General features: G+C 34.4%; 1 protein-coding gene across 1 annotated transcript in view; it reads right to left on the minus strand.

Annotated features, from left to right (window-relative positions):
- The window catches only part of LOC139685671 (microtubule-associated serine/threonine-protein kinase 3-like), a 363,801-nt gene that overhangs the window by 13,507 nt on the left and 329,149 nt on the right, over positions 1-21,145 (minus strand). The window contains exons 4-15 of the mRNA XM_071582641.1: positions 20,789-20,891; positions 20,371-20,434; positions 18,839-18,917; positions 16,446-16,609; positions 7,611-7,640; positions 7,224-7,299; positions 6,897-7,127; positions 6,550-6,781; positions 884-993; positions 563-793; positions 169-341; positions 4-74 (exon numbers count right to left, since the gene is read on the minus strand). Coding sequence (XP_071438742.1) covers positions 4-74; positions 169-341; positions 563-793; positions 884-993; positions 6,550-6,781; positions 6,897-7,127; positions 7,224-7,299; positions 7,611-7,640; positions 16,446-16,609; positions 18,839-18,917; positions 20,371-20,434; positions 20,789-20,891 — 1,564 coding nt within the window. The remainder of the gene's footprint in view (positions 1-3; positions 75-168; positions 342-562; positions 794-883; positions 994-6,549; positions 6,782-6,896; positions 7,128-7,223; positions 7,300-7,610; positions 7,641-16,445; positions 16,610-18,838; positions 18,918-20,370; positions 20,435-20,788; positions 20,892-21,145) is intronic.

Consider the following 21,145-nt stretch of genomic DNA (forward strand, 5'->3'; position numbering starts at 1 on the left):
TACATGACATTAATCCCATCTTGCTCAGTCCAAAATCAGTCAGCTTGATGTGCCCAAGAACAGTGATCAAGAGGCTGGTAACAGAAAAGATATGAGTCCATTTTTATCTTGCCCATTAATTAACAATCACTAATTACATATCAAAATTAAAAATGGGCAGGTACTCACTTGTCAGGCTTTAAGTCTCTGTGCACTATTCCGTAACTATGGAGATACTCAACAGCTAGCACAGTTTCAGCAAAATAGAATCGAGCCATGTCAGCAGGCAGGGGTCCAATTGTCTTAACTAAAGATGCACAATCTCCTCCCTCAACATATTCCATCACAAGACATAAATGTTTCTGTAAAAAACAAGGATTCCAAGAAAAATTGTAAATGAAACAGTGTTTAATTTCAGTTAAGTAAAATCAGTAAACACTTCTCTTAATTTTTCTAAAAATTGCCAATGATATTAAAAAAACAATGAAACCACAAGACATCATTACTTTGAGATGCAATTGCATATTTGGTAACTTCAGTATCCAACTAAAAAGAATTTTTAATTAATGCATGAGTCACTCACCTTAGTCTCAAAACTGCAATGCATGCTGACAACAAATGGATTATCAGTGAAACTCATAATGTCTCTTTCATTGAACACTTGGTCCACTTGATTCCTCAGAATCAAATTACTTTTATTAATTTTCTTCATAGCAAACCTGTGGCGAGTTTCTTTATCTCTGACCAGATACACAGCCCCATATGCTCCATTAGATATTAACTTCACTATTTCAAAGTCACCTTCATTTGGAACCTGAAATATTTCATGAAATTGATATTAATATAAACAAGAAGTTGACAAATGTTACAGATTACATGATCTATAGCATTAAGTATTATTTACCCTTGGTGCCTTTCCTTCCTCTTTTGGTGTCGATGTCTGTAACATTGCCTGATTTTTCCTTTCAGGAGAGCTACACGTACTTTCAAGCTGGTCTATATCCTCTTGGAGTTCTATTTGACAAAAATATTATAAAATTAAATTAACGAAAAATTTTACGTCATTAAATCATCTCATTTAGACATCTCCAAGCGAGATACAGTGGTACCTCGTACAACAAGCATAACTTGTTTCGCAACCTTTCTCGAAAAGTGAAACACTCGTTTAGGGAAACAAATTTTTGCATGTGAATAAATGTAAAATAAAATCAAGCATTCAATGCCAAAAAAAATATTTAGTACAAGGTTTATTCAAAGAAAATAATATGCACGTTATTTAGGATCATTGATAATGTTCATCTCCTCTATCAAGGAATGCGAACTTGACATATAAAAACAAAAAAGAATCAAAATAAATAGTTAATTATCTATATACCTAATGTATTTCATTCCTTTTTACTAGAAAGCTGTCTAGAGTAATTTGTTTTTGCCAATGCTTTAAAATTAAGTAAACTTTCAACTCTGAATTATAAAATCTGGCGTGCATAGCCACGGCCACGGGGTTAAGGTGATGCCTCATACACATTGTAAAATGCAAAATATTCCCATGACTTCCACATCATATTTAGTCTCATGTTTCGGACTTAACATTTCTTGAAGACTTGTGGAGATTCTGAATGGTAAAGGGTTTAATTTTCAAATCCCCACTTGCATCAGCACGCTTGCAATAGCAGTATGAGATGGCCTTCCATTGGCTTGTGGCTGGGCAATGCATTCTTCTCTACTGTTACACATACAAATATAAATTCGCTTAAGCATCTTCATCCAGAAGAGACCCGTCCCATCACAAATAAAAATCTGTTGGGGCAGACAACCCTCAGAATCGAAGAGCTTCTCTAAGTCATTGATGAAATTTTCTGCAGCCTTTTAAGTTAAAGCTAGCTTCTTCACAATGCAGGGGATGTCGAATCATCAGGTAAACTTCTCGGTCCAGTCATAGCTCCCCTTTATGCTCCTTTAGGTTTTGATGATCCCGACATCTTAGTAACAAGGTCAGCAAAAATCACTTTCGCCCTCTCAAAAATGATATTCTCATTATTAGTGTCACATTACAATTGCTTCTCGTTTTACAATATAAGAAGTCCCTTTCACCATCGCAGTGAATACATAATAGAAGTACAGATATGCTTGTCACTCTCTTTCAAGCACATATTTCCTAATTTTTAATAAGTTTACTTTTCATTTCTAACTTATTTTTATTCTCTTATTCTCTTGTCTTTTTATTCTCTTATTCTCTTAGTCTTTGTGCAGAATTTCTTCAAGACATTTTTAAAACTATGCCCAATTATTATCAAACTTTGCCCAATAAAATCACAATTAAAAGTCTGAACATAAGTTTATAAAAATGTGTCATCACTAGTAGCACCAAGATACAAGTGGAACAAGTGGTAAACACAAACTGAAGTAGCAGGCATGCAATCATTCTGGAATTCTCCTCTCCTCGTCACTCGTTATGTTAAAATCACTCTTTAAGCGAGTCATTTTCAGGACCAATATTTTATTTTGCTATGTGATTTACTCCCTACATAAAATGCTCAATAAAAAAAGTTCCTCTGCATTGAGATACTTCATACCAACACCAATACATAGTTCAGTCATACAATATACAAGATCAAACATAGTGAAGCTGATATATGAACATTACCAGAAGTATTTCAAAGATTGGAATGTGACCTCAAATAAATTGGCTTAAATACACTTATCACATTGACCTTTCAATGAACTCAGCAGAGTTAAAAATCCCTCGGCTGACAGACAAACTAAAGCTTGATCATCTGTAAACCTAACTGATTCTATGCATCCAGTGCTGACTTTCATTCCTAGCTCCAGTTTTTCCCATGCCTCTTTATCATCTCTCCCATACATACATTGAACAGACACTCCTGTCTAACATGGGAAGGCCCAGCCTGACCTAGAGATGGCAGTATTTGTTTGAAAAATATCACTGTATTAGAAAGTATGCAATCTATAAAGCATATGCTTCAAGCGTGAAGATGCTACATTGCATTTGTTTGGCAGCCATGAATAGTGAACGTTTTTAGTGGATTTGTGAAAATGGAGAAAATTGGTCATCGTTACGAGATACAATACTTTAATTTGAAAGGCCACAGCCCAACCAATATAAAAGCTGAACTGGATTCTACTCTGGGTGAGTCTGCTCCTTTGTTTACAACAGTAAAATATTGGTTATCAGAGTTTAAATGAGGCTGTGCGAGCTGTCAAGACAAGCATGGCATTGGTCGACCAAATGAGGTGACGACTCCAGAAACTGTGAAAAAAATTCACAAAGTGATACAGGATGATCATCAGTTGAAAGTGCATAGTCATAGTAGGCATTTCAAGAAGTGCAGTACATTGCATATTAACTGAAAATTTGGACATGAGAAAGCTGTGTGCAAGATGAGTTGGCTCACACTCGAGCAAAACCAGTGCTGTGAAGATGTTTCTATCGAGTGTTTAGCAAAGTTTCACAGCAACAAAGTAGAATTTTTGCACTGTTCATTACCATGAATGAAACATGGACCCATTACTTCACACTTGAGACAAAAGAACAATCAAAACAATGGATTCAAGGGAGAACCACCTCCAAAGAAGGCGAAAACCATTATATCTGCAGGCGAGGTCATGGCATCAGTTTTTTGGGATGTGTGTGGGATAATTTTCATTGACTATCTTCAAAAAGGAAAAACTATCAATGGTGAGTATTATGCAAACTTATTGCAACGTTTGAGCGAAGAAATCAAGCTAAAGTGGCCACATTTGGCTAAGAAGAAAGTGTTGCTTCATCAAGACAATGCACCAGCTCATAAAAATCCGTTATTGCAATGGCCTAAATTCATGATTTAAAGTTTGAATTGCTACCTCATGCACCCTATTTGCCAAATTTTAGCCCCCTCGGATTATTTTCTGTTTGCAAGCTTGAACAAATGGCTTGGTGGTCAAAGATTTTTCAACCATGAAGAAGTGATTTCGGCAGTTAATAACTATTTTGAGGAGCAAGAAAGTTCTTATTATAAAAAGGGTATCGAACTTATTGAACATTGCTGGGAAAAGTGTATAGAGCTGAAAGAAGATTATGTTGAAAAATATATACATTTTTTCCAAAATTTTTGTGTTTTCTTTGTTGGGTCGGGTACTTCTTTGACTGCATGCAAAATCAGAATTATCGTCCTGTATTTCTCATACATTACCGCCTTACCTTTTTTTGGAATAAGAACTAACACTCACGGAATAAGAACGACACAAGTCTTCCAGCCAAATACCTCCCTCATAAATGGAAAATAGTTCATAAAAACTCTTCCTCCCTCATTTTCCTTAATGTTTAAGTAGTTCCATGGGAATGTTGTCTACCCTTATGGCCTTATTGATTTTGATTCCCTCCATACCATTTCTATCTCACCATCAATTAAGCCTGGACCTAATCCATCCTCATTTATGTCATATTTTCTCTCAATTTCTAATCTCGCTGGTCTAATTTCTTTACCATACAGTTCATTCATTCCACCATTCTTGGATTTTATCTGGTTCAATTAATATTTTTCATATCTTATCTCTGATGGTTAATATAGATTTTTCCTTCTTACTTCCTGATAATGTTTCAACCTTCCTGTATAGCGCACCCATTTTAATCTTTCTCTGTAGACTTTCCATATCCTCACACTGTGCTTTCTGCCACACTTCTTTTGTAGTATTTGTTACCATCTCAATTTATTATTCAACTCTTTACTAACCTTCTACCTAACTCTGCATTTATTGTCATTTATTTCTTCTCTCATCTATCTGCATAATCCAAGGTTTCTTTGTCCTTTTCCTATTAACAGTTACTATAATTTCTTTTGTGACATTCAACATCCTTTTTTTATATTACCACTTTTCCTTGATAGTATCAAGCCCCGTTTCCTCACACACAATTTTTGGTACAGCCCTCTAATTCTCTTTCATTATCAATCCACTTATTGCTTCAATGTTCCATTTCCCAAACTGCCTTCCCTGCTTTATCTTTATCAATCGGATGATACACTTCATGATTACTAAATAGCGATCTGAGTCCACATCTGCCACCAAGGAAACTGCAAATTGATCATGCTTTTCCTGAATCTGTGCTTAACCACATAATATAGTCTAACCAATACCCTTCTGAGCCATCTGGCATTATCCATGTATACCTACACCTTATGTGGTGTTTAAGTCAAGTGCTGGTGATGATTAAACCCTGTCTCCAGCAGAACTCAAATGCTTTCTTTGCCTACTGTTGTGTTCCAAATCCCTATTGCTATCAAATATTTTCCTTCAGGAACATTTAAAATCGTATATTCTAACAGATCATATACCCTAGACTCTTCCTATGATTGCTGGGTAGCATGTATACCTAAAAAATGACCAAGTTCATAGGTTCTGCTTGCACTTCTCCAAATAATATTCTATTCGTTTCTTGCTCTTGTTAACTATGTATCTTCCTACATTTTTATTCAATATTATTGACCCCCCTTCCCCTTCAATGTATGTTACTCTATAACTATCACACCAGTAATCCCTGCTATCCTCTCACCTCCACTCACACAGCCCTAAAACATCTATATTTCCTCATTTCATCTCTTGCTTTATATTCTCTAATTTTCCTGTCCTCAACATTGCCCTAACATTCCAGGTTCCTAGTGCAGTACTTTTCTGCTTTTTCTGCACTGCTGCTGTTGGTTTTGCTTTCCAAGGCTTTGGTGAGATGACGACTGCAGAGGCCTTGCCTCCTCACTACGGGGCATGACACATGCATGATTGGGCTGAGTCCTGTACATCTCAGGACTCATTTTCTCAACATAGTCCATCATAAATATCTAGGAATAGATAATGGAGGTGACTTGAATATTACAATAAACCATTCTATTTCATGAATGATTGGGATTGATATGCAGTCGAAGAAAAGTTCCCCACTTAAGATTTTAATAATTTAGCTTACTAACTAATTATACCTATTGTTTTCCTAAATGTTTTCATACCAAATGTTACATTCTGGAGCTCTGCTAGTAAAATGCTAATGAATCTAGTTGATTTGGGCTGAACCTAATGCAGCTCCCAGATTCTGTTAACCTAAGTCTCAATTCAGTCATGCTTGAGTCCCTTTGTATTATTTTGGGAATTTTAAGCTTACACATTAAAAATCCATGATTATGTAAAAGCATATCTTTTTTTAACCTTTTCACACTTCTTAGATACATATTATAATGTACCATTTGACAAATTTTCTGTCATATGCTCATGAAGCTGTCACTGCTATTGTTTGTGTTTAGTGTTAATGCATCAATCAGGAATTGACAAATTCTCAACACTACACTCAAATACTAGTGGTGAAAGTATCATGAGCATACACATTTTAGCAGTGGGTGTAGAAAATTTCCAAGCAATCCCTTTCAATTCCAATTCAAATTACCCTGAAAAATTCCACAAGGCTTATTGAGCTAAAAATCTGAGATATTTCTTTTTAATCAACTTTTCCTGTGCCTTTGTCACCATACCCACATGATATGAAATAAATTTTAAATACCAGGTATATATTTAAAATATTTTCTCACTTACCAGCTACAGGATCTTTATTCAGCCCAAGCTTGTTAATTATGTATTGTGGAATGTCGGCCTTAATGCCTTGAGAAGTTTTTGCTTGACCCTCAGCTTGCTCCAATAAGTGATAAAACTCTTCAGGATCAAATTCTAAACATTCCAAAAGCCTTGCTGGCCGTGAAACAACTAGCAAAAGCTTTTTTATTAAACCTGTAAGCCTTGCAGCTGCTTCAGGTGATTTCTCTTTTGTCTAAAAAATGCAAAAACAAGCTCATTAGTTCAATGCATGCTGAATTATTCAACATACACAGTAAAGAGAAAGACAGGATAAAAAATTGGGCAGAAAAATTCAAAATAAACCATACTTCTGTCAACAGCCTTTCCAAGTTCTCTGACATTTCATAGAAATATCTGCTCGTTATTAGCTTTTCTTCCGACTTCTGAAGGCAATCTCGTGCCATTTCCAGTACCTGGTGATGGACAAATCTTATGATTGGTATACAATCAGGTGTCAGACACTCCAAATGTTCAATTCCTTCAAGAGTCTTATTCTCACTGACAAGGCTGGCCAACCTTTCTTCCATCTGTTGGGTGGCCTACATAAATCAGAGGTGATATTATACATATGTATATGTTATGAGATTTTGATATCTACACATATATCATTTTAATGCTTATTATAAACAATTTACCTTGGGAAATCGTTCTTTATAAAGTGTGTTCATCATAACAATTTCATTATCAATTACCGGTGAGCGAATTGGGCTACTGCAAAGTTAAAAAAAGATAAACATTATTCAGTGGAAAAGTATCTGCAATACAAGCATTTAATGCTGATCAACCATTTTAACTTCCATTACAATTTCTAAGCATAGCACTTCAAGGACTAACAGTATTTCTCCTTTAAGAAATGTTCCACAGATTATGGTATAGACACTTATGTAAACTATGTTAAAACCACTCATGAGTATTTCTGTCACAAGTGCTGTGACAATCATGCAACAAAGGACTTCATTTGAACCCAAAGAACCAATTATTCAAGTGACATAAGTGAGAAATAAAAATGAAGGCACTCTTACTCTAATGTGGCGATACAGAGCCAGGCCAAGCTGAGAGCGAGGTGGTAACCCACGCAGCCAAATAAAGTGAGAGAGAGACAATGTTAATAACAAAGATGAGAGACAGTTAATGTGGCCAAATTGAACCACTTTAGCTGCAGCGTGTAGAGCATATGCAAACTTCATTTGTTCTTTGCAATCTAAGCAAAACAAGAAGCAGATAGAGAAGTAGTGAAATTTTAATTAATAGAAACTTTAATTGCTACCATAGCTCTTGATATCATAAAAAATCAACAACTAAAGTGAACATTTGCAACATATTTGTTCACATTGGTGCATTAATGCAGATGATGGAACCAGGTTCTACCACAGAAGTTCCAAATTTCCATATTTGGTATTAATTACTTGTAATGACCTGCATATAAGACTTTTCTTCTTCCAAAGGCTTTCTCCCATTTCAAGAAAATTCAGGGCATAAAATATCACCAGTCCCTATTAATTGATGTGATTATAACCAATGAAGTTGCCCTGGAGAGAGTGAAAGTTGATGAAGTGTCAGCTAGAGCTTGACAGTTTAGCATGGTCTTTCTAACAACAAAATCCATTAAAATAAAAAACTGGATGCATCATTATACTCAATGAAAAATATAAATTATGAGAACAATTAAATACACAGAGCTAGTTAATGATTTGTCAAAGTATGGTATAAAAATGGAACTCTCAGTAAATATATTTATTATATAATTTGCATGCTCCAACTTTGATACCAAGTCATTCCAATTTGAAATTAAAAAATGAAAAGTAGTTGGCATTATGAAAACATCTACATTGGACTTATTCAAGGCCTGTAAAACATAGTTATTGCAAATGTGAAAAAAATCATGAACCCAGAATATCGAGTTAATTTTAAATAAAATATCTCCATAAGAAACAAATTAAATGATACTCTATTTGCAATGGAAATCAAATAGCAGCATCACTATAAATTTAGACAGGTAGTCAATGGGACATCCATAACGTTTCATAATTATTAATTAAAATTCCCCAAAACCACCATTCTCGCAAATCTCTTGTATTCACTGTATATCCTACATTGTCAAAGATTGTGCGTCTGGTTAAAATCAAAGTGAACCATGGGCTTTGCTTTTAATTATTTATTCATTAGCCAATAATGGACCCAAAACAAAATTTCTTGGAGATAAACCATTCACATGTTACCCAGATGCCAAATAGTTTCTGTAGCAACTAATATTTTAAAAGTATAAAAGAAATAAAAAGATTTTTCTCAAAAATCTAATTGAAATATCATACCACATTGCAAATAATCTTTTTTTATCCCACAATATATTCTCTGTTTCATTCAACAAAATTAAAACTAGTGTCATGTATAAGATCAATCAACTGCTAGCAAAAATATGCCAACTAGCAATTTTCTAATTTAGAGGAATCAATTGTTCACCTGTGCAACTAATTTTAATACTTTTCCAAAAAAATGTAGATTTTGAGAAGAGCAGTCTTATACCCATGTCAATACATTGTCTGTACAACTTAAGTATATTTTGATTAATATCTTCCATTTACAAAAGAATAAACATGCATTATTATACATGGATGCATATACCTTAATTTTTAATAAAAATGTAAATATTCAAATTCACTATTGATTACATATTATACTTTCATATTTACTAAAAATATAGCATTCATCAAATGTTTACTTGTTCATTCTGTACATTGACATTAGAGAATTCACTAGAAGGAGATGTTACAAATTTGTTACACTTTTTAAAATCTCGTCTTAGTCCTAAATTGACTCAATAGTATGATCAAGAGACTGCATCAATTAAGAGAAAGTTTAACACAACACATTATCTGCAGACAGTACATAATGTGAAGAAATATTTATTCATTCAAAGATTAAGATATATACCAATTTGATGAACCAATTTATTTTGTGTGTGCATCATTTTCCCAAGCTACCTCATTCGTAACATTCAGTATAAATAAGAATATATATTAGAAGGCAGAAGGAAAGCAAACAAATCAAATGCAATTGAATTAAAACCATAAATAATAAGAGATCAATACACATACATGCACCACAACTGTATACAATTCCACACTACTGTGTTTAGTACACAATATGCTCACTTCAAATCATGCATAAACAACTACTACTGGTCAAAGATATGTTATTAAGCCTGATGTAGCGAGAATTTGCCACAGTGATGAAAACATGTTTGCCATTTTACACTTTTCTTTTATTCAAATTCAGTAACTCCAAGAATATCTCCATGTAACCAAACCGAGAGAATTTTAATGCAGAATACCCTTCCCAGGTCAATTTTATATTTAAAATAGCTAGTACACTTCCAAAACTAAAATAAACCATTATCTTTTGCTTCAACAAATATAACATGTTGCTTGTTAATTCTGTATATTGTCATTGAAAAATTCACTAGGTGATGATACGATTTCTACACTTTTTAACATCTAACCTAAAGCCTAAATTTATTCAAGGCATGATTTGACACCTGAATACCCAAGTAACTGGGCCAAGCATGCCCAAATCTGTAAACTAGAAACTGCACTGCCTTCAAAAAGGGGATAACACTTTGAGAGTGCCAAGTGCCTTATAAGAAAAATAACAGACTATCTACTTAAATATTCAATACCCTCCCAACAGAAAATAAAGAAGCTAGATGCCATTGAATAACTTGAAATAAGCGAACACAAAATTTCAAACACCCCACTCTGATAACAAAAACTTTTACCAGTACTCTTTACTCTACTTCTCACCCCACCCAGAGGGCCCGGGTTCAAATCCCGGCGGTGTTGAATATTTTCCATAGGTATCTCGATCCCTACTTGAGGTGCTTTGTGGAGGGCACTTTGAGTGAGTGCGCTGTCCGTCGGATGGGACGTTAAGCTGCGGACCCCTTGGCGCCTTTCGTAAAGAGTAGGCTAATGCCGATGCCGGGTTTCTCTCCACCCTTCATCCTCTCCTGTCCATATGTCCTTCTCCTCCCCTATGGCGCAAATGACCTGAGCTGTCGGTCGCCTCCCCTAAATACTACTACTACTCTACTTCTCACTCAACCACTCGACATCACCAAATCCAATCTTTCCCCTTTTCAGACCACCAATACAGAAAGGCTAAAGTAATAATCCCTCTCCATCCTTCCTCAACTTCAATATTTTTCAACCTACTTCCACGTACCAGAGCCTTCCAGTCAAGAAAGAGCCTGCATAGGGAGGCAAAGAAATTCCACAAAGTTAAACCTGAAACTGTTAAGCCTACATAGTCACTAAAAAGTAACTACCATCACGGTGACAGTGAAGTTAGCACCCTAAGCCATTGGTCAATCATTGTACATTAGGCATCACAAATCACTGCAGCGACCAAGCACTTGTGAGCCTACAATAAACTCATGGCAATATGTTTTTATCATAATTAGCTCAAATAATTTCAACTAATCTGAAGCATTAATTGAGAAGTAAGACAAGTGAATGCCAACAGAAAAATAAACACATTACCCAAAAGCAACCCAGATAAAGGACAAAAATAATTAAAAGGTGAATTAGTGCACAAGGCAACAATAAAGATAAATGAGCAAAAAAAATATAAAGTACAGCCACAAATCAGTAATTTCAGCCATTGCTTCATTAAGATTTTATCAAATAAATGAAAATCAAAGATAACTTAAAATAGGTAGCCCTAACTGTACGTAGATACAATAAGATATACTTAAAAATATTATGTACTGTATTAATCAGTTAAAACTGTGCATACTACCCAGCCCAATAAATACGCAAACTGAGGCCATAAACTTAATTTTGCAAAATTTAGTCTACATTGATTTTGTCCCCTTCAAATTACTCTCCATTTGTTGCTATACACTTATTCCATCTTCTTTTCCACTGTTTAAAGCACCCTTGGAAGTCCTCAGCAGTTAGATTTTTTAGTTTTCTCGTTGTTTATTACTTTATTGTGTCCACATCTTCCCAGTGATGTCCCCTCATCACAGTTTTACATTTTGGGAAAAGGAAAAAGTCACAGGGGACAAGATCTGGTGAATAAAGAGGATGATGAAGGATGGTGATTGAATTCTTTGCTAGAAAATGGCAAACAATCAATGCTGAATGTGCAGGTGCATTGTCATGGTGAAGGATCCATCCATCATGTTTAGCTAAAATAGTGTGCACTGTTGACTTTCCTAAATTCAGCTTATCAGCTATCATTTGGACAGTTTATCAATGATTGGCAAGGAAAAGGGACTGCACACAATCAATGTTGTTGTCTAGACAGGTGATTGAATATCGTCCCGGCCTTGCGTCATCCTTGGCGTCTTATCGGCCATCTTTATACTGCGTAATTCACTTGAAAATGGATGTTTTCTTCAGAGCATTATCATTGTAAACAGCTGTCAATATTTCAGTAATTTCTTCATAACTTTTACATCACTTCACCAAAAAACTTGATGCTGATTCCTTGCTCCGTGATTTTGCCAATTTCCATTTTCGACAAACAGTAAAAACAAGGACAACAGAAACTAATATAACTGGTACTATACGTACAGCTTGAAAATCCGCCAAGCAAGGATGGCTCATTGGGTCTCAGACAACTAGCGCCACTAGCGGGTGCTAGTCTATATCTACCACATAGGTATTAGATATAGACAGTTATAGATAGTACTATAGTCTGCATCATGGCCACCAGATTATACCAGTTCCCATGTTTTTTGGGCAGACAAAGTATACAGGTATTTGTCACATACTTACACAATTTTAACAACTTAAACAATGCATATGTACAAACTTTGTGCATAAATATGTTTAAAGCAATATCCTCAGTCTTCCAAGCAAATATTATAATTATAGGATCAGATACCATATGTTTTTGAAAGGCATGTATGCAAAGAATTAGGTCAATCATTACAGAAAAAGTAATCAGTACCCAATTAACAAACAACAGACAAGTATCGCCACTTTTAAAAATAAGAGCCTATTAATAATCTCAATTGGCAAATAAAGTAATAGGCAATATAATAGGACTCATGCCTAAATAGTAAATTAAACAATATCAATTGATACTTTGAAAAAAAATTACATCAAAGTCTTGGAAAGCCACCTACTATAGGTTTCAAGACTCTGATACAAAGTGGTATCAGAGACTTGGAATTGGTAGATTTATTTAAAATGCACTTTTGAACCCAGTGAGACAAAATTGGACTGATTATTTGAATCAAGGGGTAGACTTTGAATATTAAGTGTCTGATTTTGTGGGATCTGGGGAAGAATGTGGATATTAGACTAGGGTATTTTGGGCAGTTTATTTTGGGATGAGGAGTGCATTGGGCAGAAGTTTTGAAGATTTTGTTGCTTAGTAAATTTTTCCGGTACCCACATTTCAGAATAGAATAGTTCAGGTAGTCCATGTATTTATGCTGAGGTGCCGGTGAGGGGGCAGGATAATGAGAGTGCAGAGTAGGAGACTATGGAATTGCAACATAAAAGGGATAGAGCGTTTTGTATGTTATGGGTGACAGCTGTAAAAGTGATGGTATTATATTGGCTGTTGGTTGGCTGTGAACTGAGCTGCTAAATTTTTTATTGTGGAGGGGAATGTTGACATCAAGTAAAGTAAAGTTTGAGTCAGAAATAGATTAAGTGAAAGATTCATTGGAGGAGAATATGAGAGATGAAGTGAAAAATAATAAAGTTTCATGTCCGTAGGACCAATGGAGAAAGGTGTCATTAATGTAGTTGTCCCAGAAGAGTGGATTGGGGGTTTGGTGTCGGAGGAAGTTGGGCTGGAGTTTGCCCAAGAAAAGAGTAGCATATGAAGGAATGGCAGGCAGAGCCATTAGATTGTAAGTAAAATATATTGTTATAGTTTAATATATTTTTTGAGTAGTTGAAAAATAGGCCATAGCATGGATTACTGGCAAATAATTCTGCACTGAATATCAAGTTAATAAGTTAATATTTGCTTCAGGTATTTCTTTCAGTCACTGATTTTTTTTAACTCTTGCAATATGATTTTTGTTACCATTCTCTAATTAATTAGCTAAATTAAATTACTTGATTTTATGCAAACCATGCAAATGACCTTAAAAACATCACGTATGGCTAAATATAATACATGGACAATTAAGAAAGTAATGCGCATTATTTAATTGTAACACGACTATCCATGGCAGTGCGGTAAAACTGGTTGGGAAATGTGGTGGGGGGTCTGCCCTTTCAACGCAGTTGGTCACCAGTTTGGTCGGAGCAGTCTGAGCGGAAAGATGTGCCTTCATGTGAAGCGTATTTTTGGACTTTGTAATATTGTACAATGGAGCGCCCAGGCACACGCCACATGCCCCCAGCCACATGTCCTTCATCGCTACCAACTTCCAGGCCCAGAGCGCCACCCTGGTGGTCCCCCAGCCCCCTTACAGTCCTGAATTGGCTCTGTGTGACTTTTTTTAATTCCCTGACTGAAGGGAGAGCTGAAAGGAAAGCATTGGAAGACCATGGAAAACATACAAAAGCATGTTACAACATTCCTGATAGGCATTCCCATCGAGGAGTTTCAGAAGGAATTCCAGGCATGGCAGTAACATCTCCACAAGTGTATTGATGCAGGGGGAGAGTAATTTGAAGAATCTTAAGCACCTGTACAAGTACGGTCAATATCTCCATTTTTCCCAGAGAATGTGCATTACTTTTATAGTGGATTCTGCATGTATTTACTATCCAAAATAAAAAATAGAACCTAAATTTGCAACAGAACATGTGCAAGCTGCATAAGTATTACCCTATAAGTATAAAGAGCCTTTCAGCTAGCAACGAAAAAATAACAAATACTATATGATCGCTTATGAACATAAAGATTATAATTATATGCATGTGTGTGTGTGTGTGTGTATATATATATATATATATATATATATATATATATATATATATATATATATATATATATATATATATATATATATATATATATATATATATACATATACACACATATATATACACACATATATATATACACACATATATATACACACACACATATATATATATATATATATATATATACACACATACATACGTAAACATATACCTGTACACACATATATTTTTACAAAATTTATGGAGGTGTCTCTAGATTTTATATAAATGTAACAATGGGAAAGAATATCAACAACATTTTATATCTCAGCAAAATTCGTTGCATTTACTCACGTGCTATTTCCTGATTTTGTTGGTTAATTAAGACTTGCGCATTACTTCACATATTGCATTTCGCCCAAAAAGAGGCTTGTCATGTTTATTGCTACATATTACCAGAGTAGTTCAAATACTTTATTGTTTTGAGTTAAATGACCCAATTTTGGAATTGTTGCATGATTATTTATTAATATATGTTATCTACAGATGGGGAAAACATCTCCGAAGCATGTCTATCATCTTGAATATTGCATGAACAACAAACAGCAATAGGCTTATTAAGTTTATAAGCTATTCCACAGATTTCCAAGGATTGCATATTAATGAAGAATTAACTATTCTATTATCACACCCTGATCTCTTGCTGAGCTGTTCTGTGACAGAAATATTCATTCCTTAACCACATTTTAGACAACCACACCAAATGCTATCTGGAATGAATGTTTTCATGGTATCTAGATGGACATATCTGAATATGCTAGATAGCAATGAAAGCTTGTTAAGCTTAAAAGTAGATTTTCATTTCATTCTTGCCCATTAGGTCATAAAAATATCCATTCCAGATCTTAAATTACTATTCTAGTATCAATTATCTGAACACTGAATAAGGGATAATGAAAGCTATTTTGTTTCTCTGTAAGATGAGGCCAATGACAAATCAACAATAACAGAAATATATTAATGCTAATTGGAGAAGGTGATATCAGAATCTGTGTAAATATATTAAGTTGTAGTGGTGAAATACAACTGCATAAGGTTTCACTGGCAGGTAATATTTATTAGAGCTCTCGTATTCTAAATTCACTGCAATTTTTTCATTAACTGCAAGAACGTTCAAATTCAATTTTTGAGTATTTGCAAGCAAAATTGTGGTTTTACTTTAATATCAAATTGTTTCATTCCTTAAATTTTGCCAGGTGTGAAAAGAAGAAGAAATATTGCACACAAATATCAACAATAATGTTCATAAAAAGACTAAGCATAAATAAATAAGTGTTGTACTATATGAAAGGGAAATTGCATATGACACAAAACATTAGGGAGCAATGAAATGAAACCTAAATTATTACATGAAAAAATTTTAGATGGTAGATGTTACACAATTTAGGGTTTTCTTGCAACAAAGGTGCATCTCATGTACAGGGATATAATGTAGGTAATTGCATAATTTTGGTGAATTGGCATCGAATATGCTGTTCATAAGCCACTATTATAGAAATAAATGACAAAATTGCACTGTGATAGGCAAGCTGTCAGCAAAAAGCTTCAGCTTGAGCCTGCGTATCTCATGCAAGCATATGTAGGTAGAAACAATGCTTTCAAGAGTTAGAAGAGCTACGGATTAAAACAAAACAAATTAATGAATGTACATTTGTGGAAGAAAATTATGCCAATAAGAGTACTGTTATTCCAAACAAATTTTATAAAGCAGTGTTTTTTATGTTAAGTACTTTATTGTTATTACCTTGACACACATTTAAAATATGATTTCAAGCATGATGTAAAAGGTCAAAAAAATGTCAAATAATTTCATATCAATTACATTTTCTGACTTATAAAGGCAATCACAATGAAATCACTATTTGATATTATGCAATATTTTGCAAAAACCAAGCCACTTAGCAATAATACCTTAAACTTCGAGATCTTGGTCGCTGGAGAGGTGACCTACGGCCCTCCTCTTCTAAGCTAGGATTGCTATCATTTGAGGAAAAATGGCGAGTCAGCATCCGCAATTCATCAGATGTTGGAATGTTCGGCAGCTGATGTAATCGCTCCTGGCTAGAGCACTGTGACTGCAAAGCCAATAGGTTTTTATTCCAAATTAAATTGCTATAATCGCATTAGTGGTAGTCAAAAACACCTCAACCAATACATATATGTACGTAAATTGTTCATTTGCATACTGCATTTTCATAAAAATAATTTACATTAGAAATATTATCAATCAAAATACACAATTTATACTTATGAACTAATATAAATCATAAAACAAAAAAGATACTTGTAAAAGCGAATTAAATAAATAGTTTGACAGTGTTTCCTTCTTAATGTGTCATAATCATTGCCTTTCTTCATCAGTAATAAACTCTATTTTTCTTCATTTACTAACTATCTATAAAGTTTTATTCCCTGATATGAAAATTAAACTGAATGAGTGATCTGCACTCTCTTTAAACAAGAGTCCTGACTTGTATACAATAATGGGATTGCTTAAAGTTAGTATGTTTTATGAGGAGTTGGGTTTCCCTTAATTTTTTCTTCTTCTTTGATTAAAGTTATCTTTTATGTAACTCAAATGTATTGCCAATACATCAATGAGATGCCTAACCCAAGAAAACTGCCTCACCTTATTCGCTAAGGCATGATGAGTAACCACAATTTACCATCATATTTTCCAAATATCAAGTGTTTTAATTATATTTTTTCACTAAAGTAGCATTGAATGAATTACAAATATACAGATAAGGGCAACATCTACATCATCTGCAGTATGTAATGAAGGTTAAATAATTTCACATAATATAAAATCAAAATTACATAAATCTGCACATGAAAATAACAAAGTGATCTTCTTGGCCAATTGGTCTTTCCAATGGTTATTAGCGTTTCTTTACGCATTCCATTTAAAAATGGTTTAAGGCTATGCAACAGTATTCCGTGTGTTTGCTACTAATCCAAAAAGAATACCTGGGGAGGAGGAATATTAATGAAAATTCACCCCTTCGCATTTGGGGTAGCCCCATTTCAAATATATCTTACGCCTCATTCTAGAATTTGCTTCAGAATAGGGGGAGTGCGATGATGGTGTGCTTCATAAAAATTACTCTTAAAATGGCCAATTAAACCAAAATTTTGCAAGGAATGCATTAAAAAAAACTAGAGCCATGGAGTTTCCGATGGGTCCAGTAAACAGAATTTGGGCAGATACAGATTAGAGAGACTGGTTTTTGAAGGCAGAAAGTGGGTTACAAGAATTCTCGCCAGCTTCTCATTCCTCTCTCTTCCACTGAAATGCATATGGAAAACCAACTCTCCTGTACTAAGCTTGGACTGCAGTTGTTACTGCCCTCAAATCTAGTTAAGTGAGTCAGGAGTAACCTCTAAGCACTAGAGGACTAGTACACACTACATTGAAAGATGAAAATCATTCACTTTATTGCAAGGGTTAAAAGAATGATAAGGAAAAAAAATATGGGCATCACATTGTGTGGACTTCTATCCACAGTAATATTGCAATAGGTTTCAGAAATAAACTTTATTTTCAAATAATTTATTTGGAGCATCAAAAAGGACTGTTACTTAAATGTCAGGATTTTACAAGGCTCATGGTCTTATTTTAATGATCAAAAGTAAAAAAATATCCAGGGATGTAAATTATGAATTTTGGCTGACCAAAACAGGAATCTTCAAGAAGAAATCATAAGTTCTCTTCGAAGGCTTCCATCGAGTGTAGCCCTTTTAGAAGCAAATCTTCCACATTTTCCCCCCTGGTAGGTCCATTTTTTAGAGTAAGAAAATGGGCCTATAGGGAAAAAACTCTAAGAAATCTTCAAATAATTATTAGATTTTTAACCCAGTTTGATTTGAAGAAGTAGTAGTAGTAGTTTTAAGGGGAGGCGACCGACAGCTAAGGTCATTTGCGCCATAGGGGATGGACAGGAAAGGATGAAGGGTGGAGAGAAACCCGGCGTCGGCATTAGCCTGCTCTTTACGAAAGGCGCCAAAGGGTCCGCAGTTTAACGTCCCATCCGACGGACGGCGTACTCACTCAAAGTGCCCTCCACAAAGCACCTCAAGTAGGGATCGAGATACCTCTGAAAAATATTCAACACCGCCGGGATTTGAACCCGCGCCCTCAGGGTGGGAAGCCAGTACGTTAGCCCCCGCACCATCTCGATCCCTTGATTTGAAGAAGTACAAGAAATAATTAAAGAGCCATGCAAAACAATGTTCCCATCACTCAATAAATTCAGAATTTTCAATTCTAACCTTACAAGTTTACATTGATTATTAATACTTACAGATACATTTGAACTCCCAGGTGTAGTACCATATCCAGATGATGGCAAGGATGCAACAGACCATCTTCTGCCATCACCTCTGTAGGGAGAAAAATCTCCTTCAGTTATCATGAAAAATAGTTTTACAAGCAAGAAAATAGTAAAAGCATACCTTTCTAATGAGAAAATGATAATGTTCGCTATTCACACAGAAGGGACAATTGCAGTTTTACAAAAATTCTAACTATTCATTTTTGGTAATGTGCAGTGGCAGCCTTAAGCATGCAATTTAATATTATAATTTTCCCTATTTCCCAAGAATTGTGAAAAAAATATTGAGATGGAAAATAAGTGGTAAGTGGAAGAAATTAAGAATGGGGAAAGCAAAGTTAGTAAATGCAGTACTCCACAAATTCCTAAAAAAATGTCTAATGGAACCATTCAATCACACCAAAATTATAGGTAGGAACAAATTTAAAATTGACATTTTACCAAATGTTATAAAAATCCAGAACAAAGTGGAGTGGAAAGTTGCTCTAAATTAAGGTCAGTTAATTTCTCTAATGATATGTATTTACCAATTTATGTAAAATATGAAAACAAATGGACTATATAATGACCAAATCTTTTATTACACTTTCACTGGTACTTAGAATTATCCACCACCAATGTATTCATAGAAAATATTTGATGAAATACTTTAACTACCAATAAAACATGCATTTAATTTCTATTATTTGCTAAATTTAACTGGCTTGCATCATTAACAGTATATTTTGCAATGCGACATTTGGGATTGTTAGAACTTGCAAAACCATTGATAACCATATCATTTCTCTAAGACTTAATTAAAAATTATAGTTTATTAAACTTGTCATTTTTTAATAATTAGATTTTTATGTTGAAATTTTAGCCGCAACAATATAAAATCAACTACAACGGATTAATAATATCATATAGTTCAATGTTTGATTATTAGCATTACCTTGGTTAACCACCATGCAAATGTTTTGGGGACCAGAGCAGGTGATTTCCTTCATAAGATTAGACGACTAAACTTTATTTCAAGGAAATATTATGGCTGGTATACCTATAGTACAGGCGAAAATTATGCAAAAATAAAGGTAAGATATAATGCCTCAAGATGACATTTGTTCTTAGGAAATGTGCAAAATTATCTCTTACATTTCACTCAGAATTCTACTCACTGAGGCAATGCATATCATAACCAGGGCAGGATTATTGTGCCCCACCAATAAAACAATGTGAACCATTATACAGCCACCGTACACTCACTATACATATTTTCTGTCAGTCGAGTACACAGGACTGAAAAATGGTGCATTATGACATAGAATAGCAAAAAATTTCAAAGGGAATGAAATATTAAAAATTTCCAATCTCAAAAATTAAACTCTATGGGAATAACTGTTTTTAGAGTGTGAATAGAGATTTCAGTTATTTTGGCATTAAGTACGCAAGAAATTTAGAAAAATATCCTTTGGCACAAAAATTTGAACACATATACTGGCAAAAGACAAAATGTGTGATACCTTCTCACTGGTGCGAAGGCAAAATGCTGACTAGGAGACATCCTAGGGCTCTCAAGGGGGCTGCCTGTAAGACAAAATATGACATGTTCTTATAATTAATTGATTGGATGGATTGATCACCATGAATAATAAATTCTCATAACAATCTTATTTTGAATGAAAAACAACTTGCATGTGTTGTAAATCTCAATTAAATACTTTAACTTTAAAATTTTTGTTCATATTTTTTTAATAAATTATTTTTTCTGCAACTCAATGTTTAGGATCATAACTTTTATGGGTGTAAGTAAATATGCTTTTCATTCAACCCCAGGACTGAGCTGAAATATTAATATATGGATTGCATAATTTATATTGGTGTTCCAATAATAGCAGATTAAGGTAATTAACAATGATAATCCCTTCTATTTAAACCTACCAGATATTGGCGAGTGACATCTTGGAAGAGTGGGAGATGTTGTTGAGATTAAACTCTTCCTTTGAGCCACACGGCTGCTCCTTCTAGAGAGACTTAATTCCTTCTGCAAAACAAAATACAGTCATTTAGTCAGGAACAATTAAATATAATGTACACATTAAATACAAAAACAGCCTTTTTTGTGCAAAATGTAGTGAAATGCAGGAGAACTCAGAATATTTCTATGACAGAGTGATGCAGAGGCTTTGTGCTGTGTCAGTGCATATAACTCTGCATTCATGGCTTAAAGATTATTATAATTTTTAAATCAGAATTATAATCAAATACCTCGTTTCTGTTGATGGACAAATTGATAAA

This window comes from Hetaerina americana, unplaced genomic scaffold (genome assembly GCF_022747635.1).
Source record: "Hetaerina americana unplaced genomic scaffold, ioHetAmer1.1.p SCAF_12, whole genome shotgun sequence".
NCBI classification, from domain to species: domain Eukaryota; kingdom Metazoa; phylum Arthropoda; class Insecta; order Odonata; family Calopterygidae; genus Hetaerina; species Hetaerina americana.